Genomic DNA, 14274 nt, shown 5'->3' with positions numbered 1-14274 from the left:
CCTTTATCCTGAGCCATCCATCAAAATGTACCAAAGAGATTTGATCTGTCTCCTTTTGTATTGATGTGCTGCATCATGACTGCAAATCCTTTGCCCCTCCTGCTGTTTGGAGAACAATTACTAGTGAGAGAAATTTCTGAATGCAGATGGGGAGGGGAGCTCAACATAGAGGCAGCATCCTGCCTCAAAAACAGTTTTGGTTCTTGCACTTTGTTGTCTTTGGAAAAGACACTCCAAGCCCTTTAATTTGTATGTTTGGGGGGCTGAGTAAAATTGTGAACATGAGAAATGTATGTCCAAGCTGATCATGTTGGATGCCAAGTATTTACTACTGTCTTGCATAAATATTTTGTTTTGTATTTGAAGACCTAAAAAGAAAGAAAAAAATATCTTTTAGAAATAAAAGACCAGCAGTTAAGAATGAGCAGTATGTTTGTGATAACTCTTCTGTTTGGTTTTATATACTGCTTGTGATTAGAAACAAATAGTAATTGCTTTCATTTACTTACAAAACTCACTGTTAAGAAAGAGAAAAAATAAAAATTTAAGCTTTATTCTATATGAGCACTTTTTTTTCAATGTGTGATGGCTTAAATTCAGTTTAATCTTCCAATGTACTATGATAATAAATATTTCTATTTCCATGTATTTCCTAGATCATGTCCATGTATTTGCAGTGTATAAGATATTTAATAGTCTCTGGATGGATTGCTGTGCTGTCCTTACAGTCCTAGGAAGTGCCTGACATTCTAATCCATGATGATGTGCAGCCTTGCATAATGAAGAAAAAGTTATTTGAGTTGTGCTCTTTTTAGAAATATACTGCATTTTATAGTATGAAACCTTTTCTTTAGGATGCTGATGGTCCCAAGAAGAGAGACAAATGTAAGGGACAAATGCAGGGTGTAATTTCCTCATGCTATCACCGGTGTAGTACAGTGGATTGTGCTCAGATTTTGCCTGAGTAGCTCTTGTTGTGCCCTTGCATGTATCAGACTGATATTGATCTATTTATTTATTATTAGAATTAATGCTGTTTGCAGAACACTGAACATAATTTCATTATTAGATAAAGGAAAATAACCCTATTATAAAGCTCTTTAGTTGTTTATACTGAAATATTGTTTTACTATATTGCAAGGTAGAGTAATACTTTCATAAAGAAATAATTTATATATTCAGTCACCTATAAATATTTTAGCCTTGCTTGTAAATAAATTTTGACTCTTTCTTTAAGAATCTGTAGTGTTATTGTTGGCCTGTGCTATTTAATTTACAATGAATATATTTTGCTATAAAAGCTTTTGTATTTTAAAAACTCAACTTTAGGAGGAGAAAAAACGTTTTATTCTCAGAAATGTTCTGAGGAAATACTAAACAGCGTAGGAGTTGTCTTTCTCTAGAATGATGTAAACTGGTATTTCTTAGAGAAGAAGAAATAGCAGAAAAAGAAGTGTAAGAAAAGTAGGAAGTGGAAAAAAGACCTTGCAAAGCTGATTGTCACAATTCCTCATTTTATGCTGCTTGCTGTCCTCACCTTGCCTTTTGTTTGTGATATTATATGAACACTACAATCTCCTTATGATCTCCTGCCATATCATGTTGTATGTGAAAATGTGTATGAATGTATATAAAAATGTTTACCTTTTATTTGTTTCTTCCACATCTAAGCACCACCATTTAGATTTGGGATAAAAAAACTGGTGGCATTTTACCTTTTCAAATAGTTATTTGGTAATTTTGTCAACAAAGGTGGCTGCAAATGCAAAATTAGTAGTGCACATGCTGCAGCTTTGCCTGGTCTTTTCTCACACAATTATAGAATGTGTTGGGTTGGAAAAGGACATTAAATATCATCCAGAGAAGTTTGGGAAGAGAGGTTGTCAGTGAAGACTGAGGCAAAAAAAGTGGAGTATGTCAGTCTCCTCCTCATCCATTGTTGCAAGTTTACCAGTGTAGTTTATTTATGAGTGTTATACACAAATGCTCCTACAAACTGGATTTTCCTCAGTCTTGCAGTTTGTCTCCACACATGCTTTATTCTGCATTATTGCAATTGTTTTGTTCCACTGGCCACATTACTTTGGTTTATAATCCTTGCAGCAAGCTGAGTGATCCATTTCTGTACATACAGGTGTATTAACCTTATTATCATTATTCATATTTTCTTATTTTTATCTTTCAATACCTCTTTTGTTTTGAACTAATTTCCATAACCTTGCAATAAACCTCTTTGTTTCAGGTTTTCCCTGGGAGATGCTCGCAGGCCACTCCATGAAACTGCAATTCTGGTGGAAGACATTGTCCACACTCAGCTGATAAATTTGGTAAGAGCATAACTGGCAAAACAGCCTGCACTCTAAAACTCCTTCAATCCACATGGCATTTTTGTGATCTAATAACTAATTTTGTGACTAATAACAGATTGTCCAGGGTTTGGGAACAAATAAAACCCAGAAACTGAGGGTGATGCTCTGGCCTTAGTGATCTGTAGAACCAGATGTGCAAACCCACCTAACCCTGGGAAGAAAGCTGATGCATTTCTTGTTAAAAACTTCAAGTTGTTAAAAAGTAAAGAGCTGACTCTTCTTCTAAAGACTACCTTGCTGTCTTTTTTTTTTTTTTTTTTAATGTTCTATTATTTGTGTTAATGCATTATTTACTTAGGATTTATGTCTTAATATTCCTTCTATGTGATGTTTTGATTTATGTTAAAAAATAATGAAAAAACATGGAATACTTTAATATATTGAAAGCCAATGAAAATTTTACATAAATGAGGTTGTTTTCAATCTCAGCTGTCAGAAACAACTCTGAATTTGAACCTCTCAATTTTATTAAAATTCAACAGCTCCTTTTAAGAAATAAATCATGGCATTTTACACCATGGCATGAATTTGCCATCTGACAAATGACTATACCTTTGTATAGAAAGGTATAATCTGACATGTAACCTTTAGGTTCATAAAAAGTGTGTTTTTCTTGTTATAGCCATTAAAAGACATGTAGATGTGGCACTGAGGGAGGGTTTAGTGGTGGTCTTGGCAGTGCTGGGTTAATGGTTGGACTCAGTAATCTCAGAGGTTTTTTCCAACCTGAATGATTGTGTGATCTGAATGAAATTACCAGCACATGTTGGAATGGACATTATTCAGAACTAATGTATATAGATTATGCTAATACATATTAAAACTAATATTTGCATCTGATGAGTTCTTGGATCAGATAGAGCTTTGAGCTGCAAGTTCCTACACCTCTTGTTTGCAATGTGCCCTATTAGCAATAACAAGGCTTTCTAAGTTTCAAGGGTGGTTCTGGTACTACATTTACTAGAACTAAAAACTTCTGTAAAATGGTAAAATTCAGAATGGGATACAGCACATATTAGAAATATTTATGTGTGTATGAAATATATATTTTATATATATTTCTACATACTCATGCATATAAGACATTTTTATTTTTAATAGAAATATCCTAAAATTAGACTTCCCCTTGCCTACTGTTTGCTTGCAACAGGTGTTTTCCTTCAGCTTTGCACCTAATCCAGCAGCCCTTCGTAGTTTCCTGCATCTCAGCAAATGCCTTGGCATCCCTTCCAGCTGCAGGCAGTTTCTTTCTGCTCATACCCTGCAGCCCAACAGTGTATCCCTGTCTCCACAGTCTCCTGGCACCTCTGTGGATTCTTTCCTCATTACATTCCTCCTGGGCTGTCCTGAACGTGTCCCGTGGCTCCTCGGAGGGGACAACCTCTCTCCCCTCTCCACTGATTTCCCACTGGTTTAACACTCTGCCCTGGGTATATATTAGTAGTTTTTATTCCAGTTTTAGCTCTGACAAAGTAACATTTTCTCTTTGTTAATGACCCCTGTAATTTATGCAAACCGATGGCTGCGGCTTCGCTCTTCCCTCCGCAGTAACGTGCTGCAGCCTGGGCTGTTCTGTCCCACCAAGGCTTCCCTGAGCTGAGCTTTACCAAACCCTGCAGTGAGAAAGTGCAACCTGTGCCCATGTGGTCTTTGCACTTTAATCAAAGCCGGGAACTTACTCAGAGGCTGGATGTGACCCGGGGTTAACCCTGCGTGGGGTGCAGGAGCTTGTAGAATTTCCTGACAGAAGGAAGAATGGGAATGGAGCAGCAGATAAACAGCTTTTCTAACCTTTCCCCTCCCAACCCAAGACAGCACTTTATTTCTGAGGAAGTGAAAGTATCTTTAATAGCTCATTGCTTTGACCTCTGACATTCACATGCCGGAACCCTTAAATCAGTAGCGTTTTACATGCCCCGGGCTTCTGATAGGGAATTTTGCACATTTGTCATCCTCAGCTGCACATCCTTATTGAGCTGTTCTGTGCAGTTACATGAAATTTTCACTTTACATGGTGGTATTTTTGCTGGTATTTACCCAGTACTAGAGAAATGCTATTTTTATAAATGAAGCTGACTGCAGAAGTAAATTTATTGCTTACCACCTGGATTTTGTCATATTGCTCATGTTAATGGACTATGCAGTTCTCACTATGTAATTTAATGATTTCTTGTTTAATTCATGTCCATTTTTCCATCCATAATACAGGTATAAAGCTAAACTGTAGAAATTACTTTTATACCTGCAATAAAGCTGGCACATTGCACACATCTTTCATAATAAGCATTTGTAAGAAGAGCTTGTTCTTGTTGATTAAGTCCAGGTTTGAGCCTCTGCATTAAAAAATAAGTTTCCAGCTTGATTACCTTTGATTGGTTGACTTTTGATATCTCACAGCTTTATAGTTCCAGCTTCCTATTTTCAGAGTTGATCTGAACTCCATTAAATCAAGGTCTGGTTTGGGCAGATTTATACAGTCACTGCTTCAAACCACTGTGCACTTCATGAAGTTCAGCTGCTGAAGCAGATGAGTGCACTAACAAGGCAAATCCCTGGAAAGCAGATTTTTTGGAGTCTGCATCACATTTTATGAACAGTTTTTGGGTGTATTTTGAATAATATTCACACTGCTTTACATAAAGGGAAATTCTGCTAAAAATATATAGTAGTGTATAGGAGGAAATGGGCATCTCCAGAGGAAGATTAAGAGGAAAATTGCTTTCTGAGTTGAATGGACTTGAATCTCTCAAGGAATTTATATTCTCAGCTGACTAAGAAATGAATCCTTTGACAGCTGGTTTGGATTTGAATATCTAGGAGATAGTCATGAAAGATGAGAGATAAATATCATCATATTTGTGTAATGAGTTTGAAATTTTTCTGCTTATATTGTAATTATTAGACCTGTTGTTTTTTGTATATCAAGCAATAGGAAATCATAAAGCCCCTACACTTGAAAGTTCTGTACATTTTTTGCTCAAGCATAATGTATTTGATAAGCACAATGAATTTAAGTTTTAATTTGAAATCAAGTTTGACTGATTGTATTTGGCAACAGATCTAAATGTTCATTTATACATAAATGTTTATGGAATTTATAGATGCACTTCTGTTACCCTAAAACTATATTTCTTCATGTGGGCTAAGACTTGAGGATCTAATCAAAGCTGTACAAGGAAAATCGTGCCTGCAAAAACAGTTCAACAGGGAATGCAAAAAGTTATTAATCAGAAGGGGATAAGCCTTTCAGTTGGTGGCCATAGGAAGTGGAATGAGGCCTTTTTTATTTTGTTCTTCCATCATATCCAATACAATCTCCATGTGCACTAAGAAGATTTTGAAGCATCATCTTCTATAATAATCTATTTATATGTATTCAGACCCTTAGAAAGGGAACTTGAAGATCCTCCTTTAGGACAAATGTATGTTATTCAGCTCTTTGTGTTAAAAAAAAAAAAAAATATTGCAACTTAGAGGACTGGAATAGGAATTTTTGCTCCTTATTAAACTACCATTGAGAAGTTTGCCATCAAAAAAACTTAAATCTTGCACATACACAGATATAAAACAATTTGGAAATTTTTATATAATATTTAAGAAAGAGGAAATATCCTTTGTCACCTTCACTAGCTGTCTCCAATTTTTTTTATTATGAATGAGCCCCAGAACCATTCATTATCAGACTAATATTAAAAGCTAAATATTATTAGTATCTTCTCTTGATAGGGCCAGAGCTCCTTGTTCATGCTTCAGGTGTCACCTTCAAAGACAAATAGACAATTAGATCATGATGCACTAATTAAATCAGATGAGCTGGTAAGGAAGTACTTTCCATGTGCTGGAATTGTATCAGCTGGGTGTTTGTTATCAGAATGAACTACCAGCAGTTTATTCTCCAGGCACACTGGTTAGGGTAGGAGCAGTACAGGCACCTGTACTTCACAGAGTTTGATTATTCATTGTAGCACTAGATTTGAAGTTCAGTCCTTTATATTTTGTTTCAGAGATATCAAATAGCTTTTGGGAAGAGATCAGATTTTTTTTCTATGAAATAGAAGATATTTTAGCAGTAGGACAGAGTTCAACGAAGGTGAATTACACATATGCACACCAAAAAATACAGGTAGGTAACCTTGTCTGTCCATGAAAGAGTGACTGCACAGGGGGAAGGCCACAGCACATCACAACAGCCTTGGACTGCATCCTTTAAATGTTTTATCTGCTGTAATTCTTTGTAATGTGTGATAAGTCCTTATGGAGACAGTCATGAATGGTAGAATTCATGTTAATAGAATTGTGGTTTTCTCCCTGTCAACCACTGTGTGTCTGCTGGAAGATGGACTCTGATCTCTCCAACTGATGTCAAATGATTGAAGTCAGACCCACTCGGTTGCCTTTATTTAGAATTCAGTAATGTCAACTTAAAGGAACTTCAGGTGCCCAAAATCATATTGTACATGATACCTGTTGGAATTTCTTTCATAGTTTACTTTTATCTTCCTCTGGTATTTAATTTCATACAACTTGTACTGCTACCTAATATTCCACTGTTGCTTCATGTGTAGGAGCATGATTTGGGTCCTGAGTTACATATGTGCATAAATGAACTCTTTGAGTGTACACATGGATTATTTTTGTTTTGTTGGTTTTGCTATTTGAAATAAATTATCTCTTACACACATAACATTTAATTCAGAATCAGTCCTTTGGTCTCAACCAAAACACAAAGCACAGGTCAGCAGGTGAACTGTCTATACTGGAATTTGTAGGTTATATTACATTGCAGCAACAATAGAAAATTTAGAGTGGGATGCAGACATTCAGCAATGTGCCTGAGTCCTGAGTAGTTCTGTAGTATATCCAACTTGAAGAATAAATTGTTTTATATAGTGAGTTTAGTAAAGACTGGGTAGTCATTTGTCACTTTTTTATAGTAAAAGGAATGGTGAAAATACAGAGAAATGCAGAAGTAAAAGTTTACTGATACAAAATGCATAGTTATTTATCATAAACATAAAAGCATTAATTTTATGTTTTCAAAGGACTGTTTGTTTTCTGGATCAATGTGATGTACTTTCTTCTCTTCCCAGCCTTATTACTGCAGCTGTTACTCTTTTTATTGCAGTTTAAAACAAAAGAAGGGAAAACTCACCTTCACTTGCATTCCAGAGAAAAAGGGACAATGGGAGACAATGACAATGGGAGAGGCGTGTAGGAAAAATGAGCATTTAAACAGAAGCAAGGATAAAGCTTTCTTGGTTCTTTACAGGTTTTTTGCTTGTAGAGGTTCCTAGGTTTTTGAAATCAAATCACAGTTGTTATTTGTTCACAAGCTGGATCAGTCACTTTAATGTGTGTAACCTCACACAGCTCCAGGTTTGTTTACTATGTTTTTGAACTGTTCGGCTTGTAACCTTTATATACATAATTGTAACATTTCTGACATTCCATTTAAAGTGGAAAAAATTGAAAGCAGTTCCTTCATGAGGAGGAATTGCCCACTGATAAAAACCAACAGTGTGAAGCCCTGTTCCCTGTTGATCCCAAAGTTACGTGCAACTGTCACTTATGCCACCCCAGCAACAGGAAAAGTCCTTGTTTTATGAGTCTGTTTTAAAACAGTTATAAAGTTTCCTGTGCAGGACATTAATTAAAGGGGTTATCAAAATAAGACAAACTAATATAATTTGTGATTGTACAAAATAAAGGAAGTTGAGGGTACCATAGGGACCTCATGAATCACAGGATGGAAACAATCTTCTGGCTAACTAAACATTCAGACTTTGTACGAAGTCACAGGGTGGATGTGCAGCCCGGCAAGCCGGAACACGCTGAGTGTAAACATGGATGGGATAAAGGGAGTTCACAAAAACCATCTGGGGGAAATCCTTCCCCTCTTCATTCTATTCCTACTGTGGAGCCAAGTAAACAACATGCATGCATTTGCAGCAAACACATGGCACACCTGCCCTGGAAGAAATCAAACTCTGTAGTATAAAAATCTCTCTGTGTACCAGCGCTGTGAGTTTGTCTGCATTTCCCATGTAGGATGGAAAAGGAGAGGGGCTTAACATCTAGCAAGTGGTTAATTGTTCCCTGTGCATTTGCAGCATTTCAATGTGGTCAGTATTTTGATTTATATGAAAGATTTATATGGTAATTTATATGAAAAGACGTGTCCTGAGTTTTCTACTTTAAACATTATTTGCCCCTAGTTCACCATAGTCAGATCTATTTATTCTGAAACACAGAATTTACTACAGAAGATGATTCAGGAGTCTCAGTTAGAGATTCTGGACTCTCTCTGTGCTTTCTTTTGAGACTGAGAATTTAGTGACTTGATCAGATTTTTTTCTTTCCGTGGATCTCTGTGCAGGGTCAGCATGTCCTATAACACAGAGCTGCCTGGTCATGCAGAGATGCTGCTCAGAATCCAGTGGTGATGAACTGCACTGACCTAACAAGTGGACAGAGACTCAGATACTATTATTAAAACCCTAAATTATCAAACAGAAGGAAATGAATAATTATACCTACAAAGTTGTACCGGCATATTCAATAATGAAGGAAAATAATCCAAAGCATTGACTAGATTAAATGGAGGAAAAAGATTCATCAATACTTAAAAGCTGGGTTGTAACACATAAAATAGAAAGACTGAAGGTAGTGCAGGCAGCAATAATCCAGTATTTCCTGGTTTTCTGTATCAGACTGGGCCTTTAATAACAATGTCATGGATTTATGTGTAGTGCAAATGTATAAGAATATATGTCTCTATATGTACACCCTTCACACATCAAATTCCTATTTAGGTTGTTGGGCTAGAGGAATGAAGTAGCTGAGATTTTACTCGTGGGGGCTTTGGAATCTGTGGCATTCTTGAATATATATGTACTCAATTCCCTTGGCTCCTGAACTCAGCCCGTGTTTCTTAAACACAGATATGTCCTTTATTTAATTTTTATGTAAAATTACAGGAGAATAGTAGAGATTAACAGCCTGTTGTGGCCTTGGATGAGCAGGGGCAGTAAGTGTACAGATGCAGGGTGTTTTCCTATTGATGTCACTAACAAATCAAGAAGTGAAGAAATTTAAGAGTGATCATTAGATTTGTATTGCTCAGTATGATGAACTCTGGTAAATCAATATTCTGATTATGGTTTTGAGAATCATAATTAAATTCCAACTCCAGAAGCCAAATGCGAAGTTGATGTTCAGGGTTTAATTCTCTCTTAAACTTCTTTGTATGGTATAAATAGAATATGATATGAAAATGTGTGTCAAGTCCATCCTGCACGCAGAGACCCATCTTGCCTAGCATTCTGATTCTGAAAGAAATTAATGCATGAAATGAAAAGAATCAGAAATTCATCAATGGTTAAACAAAAATAAAAGCAAACTAACATAACAAACATGTTTTTCTAAAGCTGAGGTAATAACTCCAGGTCATCTTTTGTGTCATGAGAGATAAATGGGCACTTCAAGGGTGTGATTCTTCATGTCCTAACATAGTTATTTAAAATTCTAGCCATGTATTTAAAATCTGGACTTCTTAAGTGAAATGAGAGACATCTCACCTCTGTGGCTTCAGGCACTAGCTGCATTTTTGTTATAGATATTTAATTTTTCATTGATTATGAGAAAAAAAAAAGCACAACCTGTAAACTTTAAGTTGTGAAAGACACAAACTGATTTATGGATATCTGTGTCAGAAAAAGAGTAGTGTAAAACTCTGCATGGTCTTTAAGTGTAGCTCATAAACCTTAAAGGTCATCTCATAGTGGTTAACAGAGCAAATTCATTGTAATTTTTAGATCACCTTATCTGATTTCAAGCAAACCTGATAGTTTCTGAATAACTTTTTTTTTAGGAAGATTGGCTTGTTAACAGTGTTACGGAGTTACAAGGAAATGTGGTCACAGCTGCTTTTGGTTTCTTAGCTAATCCACCTGATTGGAAACAACAGGTTTTTGATATTTTTCCATTTCTTACACTGACACCTAGTGTTCAGAGGTCCTGAGTTTCTAATACTGTACTTGGCTATTAATAGACAGCTGTTGATACTGAAGTTCTCCACCTTTGTCAACATCTCCAAGTTCTGTTCTTCTGCAAAAGGAAACAGTAGCTAAAGGCAAAGGTGTTACCAACATTCAAAACAATTTTATTTTGGAAATACAAATAATGAACAGCTACTGCAAAACTTGGCAAAAGCTATTTTACTTCTTGAAGCGCTGCAAAATCTGTTTTCTTAAAATTTAAGTGCTTTAGTTTTGGCAAATGCAACCCTTTTGTGTCTGTAAGTGTCACTGGCCAAGAAAAACAGCGATAAAAGCAGAAACCCTTAGATCAGTATTTATTTCATTGTGGGAGATGTCGATGCTTTTTATTTCTGTGTTCTTTTATCTTCTAGCCACGAGTTCTACCTGATAGGAGTGTTGATGACTGCACAGTCCTTGAGTAGACAGAAAATAACTTGCACACAAAAACTTGCACAAACAGTCTTTTATCTCAGACTTGCAAATAAACGGAGCAAAGCAAGTATGGGCTGTAACCCATTCCTGATGAAGATGGCAACTGAGAATAAAATTAACTCTCTACTTTACCTGTGATTTTGCTGTATGTTAGCAGAAGAAATTTCCACTGTTTAAGATAATGTATTAGGAATATTGTATAACTGTGTCCAAAAGTATGAATGATTTTTTTTTTTACTCATGGCTTCCATAGAAAAATGAAAGCTATTCAGGCACAGAAAAAGTATATTAAACTTCACTTTAATTTGAGGATTCTTGTATTTTTGGTTTTAAGACATTTCTTGTAAATTCACCAAAAAGCCACTTTTTCAGTGCTTTTTCATTCTCACAGTATTTATTTCCAGTGCCTAATCTAAACCCACCTTCTGTCTGTTTAAAGCCATTCCCTCATGTCCTGTCACTACATGCCCACTCTGCCCATTTTGTTATATCTTGGGTAAAGGCATTGCACCTCTGTGTGGACATGTGGCAAATGAAGTACTTCAGTACATTATTGATTATCAGTAATTGTTATTCCAGTGAATCAGAGTCTGTTTATTGTAGAAATAATCGGAGAAAATAGAGAGAGATGTTACTTGTAGGTTGCTATTTATTTGGCTTCTTTCAGACATTTAAATATGAGGGTGGTGAGAAGCTGTGGCTGCCCCTGGATCCCTGGAAATGTCCAAGGCCAGGATGGATGGGCTTGGAGCAACCTGGGACAGTGGGAGGTGTCCCTGCACATAGCAAGGGGTTGGAACTGGGTGATCTTTAAGGTCCCTTCCAACCCAAACCAATGATTGTTCCTGTTATTTGTTTTCAGGGTGAGGTGAATTTGGACCAGAAGGGTGATTTTTGTCTGGTGACTATAAATTATGCCTTGGGTGATCAGCTCAGGTCTAGATGTCTATGTTTAGTCAGAACTCTTAACTGAGAGAGAATTCTTCCTCCAAGGCAGAAGCCTTAAAGCAGTGCAGGAGGAAAGGAGAAAACCAGGAATTTCTCTGATGGCAAAAGGAGATGTTAACAGTGTTAAAAGCAGAAGAAAAGTCAGAGAAAATAAAGACATACTGTAGGGCCAGGTTTCTGGCTAGGAAGAGGCACATAGTGTCCCAAAAATGAACAGTTTTAAGGGATGGGATTTATGAAAAGTCATTTTGGAGCTGATCCAAGACAGGGTTAGAAGAGGGGAAGTCTGTGCATTAGCTGAAAACTTCATGGTCTCTGGTTTTCTTTAATAGATGAAGAAACAAATCAGAAAAGATTTGGAGAGACAGGCTGGATTGAGATACAGTTTCTTTAAAAGAGAGGATAGACTGAGGACATCTGAACACAGTGAGGGAAAGTTTCAGAGAGCAAAGAAAAATTGAAAACTAAGTGGGCAGGATATGATGCAGCTACTGAGGTGGGTCAGAGTTGGGAAAAAGGCCAAAGATTTATGACAAAAGAAGTTATTCAGAAACAAAAACTAAGAGCTGCTTTGTGGGAATGCTTATTTTCTCTCTTTTGGCAGAGGAATTACAGATCTTGAAGTGGAACCCAGGTTGTGAATAAGGAATGTGAAGCCTGAGGTTCAGCAAAGAATATCAGAAGATTTAAGGATGTTTAAAGAGGTGGGACAAAGAAGGATGAAAACAACCTTGTGTGGAAAGAGTTTGGAAGAACTTCCCATGACACTTTCTCAAAATGTTCAGTAGCAAGAGAATGGGAGTAATTGAAATAAGAGGCAGAGGGGTTTGAAAGAGAAACTGTGGCTGGTGCAGTGGAACCTGCAGAAGGTCTGGTCTGGAGAATGTGTTTGGGAAGTAACTTTACAGGACATTAAGTGCTGATGACAGAGGAGTCATCAAGAAGTGGTAAATGGAGTGAGAGTCAGCAGATGTGTTACTTCCAAATTGAATCTCGGATGAGGCCAGAGAAACTAAGTGGATAGTGATGGAACAGGTGGAATGTGGCTGCTGGTGTCTGTGTGAAGGAGAGCACATGATGAGAAAGAAAGGGAAGAGACAGATTCTACATTTTAGGAAAGAATTCATGGTAACAGGAAAAGTTTTGTGACAAATGCTTCTTCTGTGGACAGTATCATACACGTGGAGCTGTGAATGCTGGCATCTGTATGCCATCATATACAAGCAAGCATATATCTTACATATAGATCAATAATGAGCACTTGTATAGTGACACACAGCCTGATGCCAGTATATCAACTTTAATATACTCAGCAGGTATTGGTACTAACTATCATTCTCACAATACTCAGCAATTACATTTTTTATCATCTCTAATTCTTGAGTATGTTTTTACATTGTTTACCATTTTTGTCTTTGATGATGTTGTGCCATCATCAGCATTCCAGATTTGGGAAAAAAATTGATCACTTTACTGATGAGAAATGAAAATACAAAGAAGACAAAGTGGATTTCCCCCAAGTCATGAAACAAATTAATGACAGAGCTGAAAAAAGTTGACTGGTTGTAGCAAGAGGGAAGCTGTGCAAAGCTATTTTATATTGAAGGTCTGTGTCTCAGCCAATTGGATTTTTATTTGACAGTCCAAAGGTGTAATAACTTTTATTGTAAGAGGAAGAAAAATACATCAAGGCTAATATATAATGGAGAACCTACTAGGGACATGCATAAATGCATATCCTGTTCCTTGTGTATACAAGCTTAATTGTGTCTCTTTTAATTTTGCTGTTTGATTCAGCAGGGTTGTCAGGTAATCGTCCTATTGAAAGTACAGAGGAGGATAAAATTTCAAATACCTTTGTTAATCTCTTTTGGCTGTTAAAAGAAAAGATTTATTGGTATCAAATTTTATTGCATTCTTAGAATTTAGGGATTGATTGGCTGCTAGTTTAGCTTACTTGTCTCTTCCAGTTAGAAACCCAAACACAACAGAAGAAAGACATTGCATTGAAGCTGACGTGCAACAAGTGAGTGAAAGTTCACTTGGCTTTTTCTCTCAGCACCAGGTGCAAAAGTTGGCTAAAAGTGCTGTGGCAGGCAGTTATTTGAAAGCAGTTTCTGGTTTAGTGTTTTATCAAGCCCAGGAGTGAAATATTCTGCAACTACTGCAGTTTCACAAAGCTGCTTTTTAAGGTAGAACTCTGAATTGTCTCACTAATTAAAATGGCCCAGTACAAACATTAATCACACAGTAACCATTAATGGGAGGGGTTTGAGGATTTATGGAGGGCTATGGATGGTACTATAAAAGTGTGCATAATTTCTTTGTTTAATACACAATACCCTTGCAGTCTCTAACTATACCAGAGGTTCTAGAAATCTTAAGGAGTATTTGTGACTTTCTACATCCCATCTTATAAATGCTGGAAGTGGTGTATTCATTTCTGGTGTAAAACAATTTAACAATGTCCCAGTTTGTGACTTGAC

The 14274-nt window shown here is 36.6% G+C and overlaps 1 protein-coding gene across 2 annotated transcripts in view; it reads left to right on the top strand.

The window, feature by feature from the left end:
* SUPT3H (SPT3 homolog, SAGA and STAGA complex component) overlaps positions 1-14274 on the top strand; it is a 252787-nt gene that overhangs the window by 124089 nt on the left and 114424 nt on the right. For both annotated transcript variants that reach the window (XM_079298425.1, XM_079298424.1), the window contains exon 3: positions 2243-2327. In XM_079298425.1, the coding sequence (XP_079154551.1) occupies positions 2243-2327 (85 nt within the window). The remainder of the gene's footprint in view (positions 1-2242; positions 2328-14274) is intronic.

Source organism: Erithacus rubecula (assembly GCF_903797595.1).
Source record: "Erithacus rubecula genome assembly, chromosome: 2".
Taxonomy (NCBI): domain Eukaryota; kingdom Metazoa; phylum Chordata; class Aves; order Passeriformes; family Muscicapidae; genus Erithacus; species Erithacus rubecula.
Note: the sequence above shows the minus strand (reverse complement) of the source record. Positions and strands in the feature narration are given on the sequence as shown.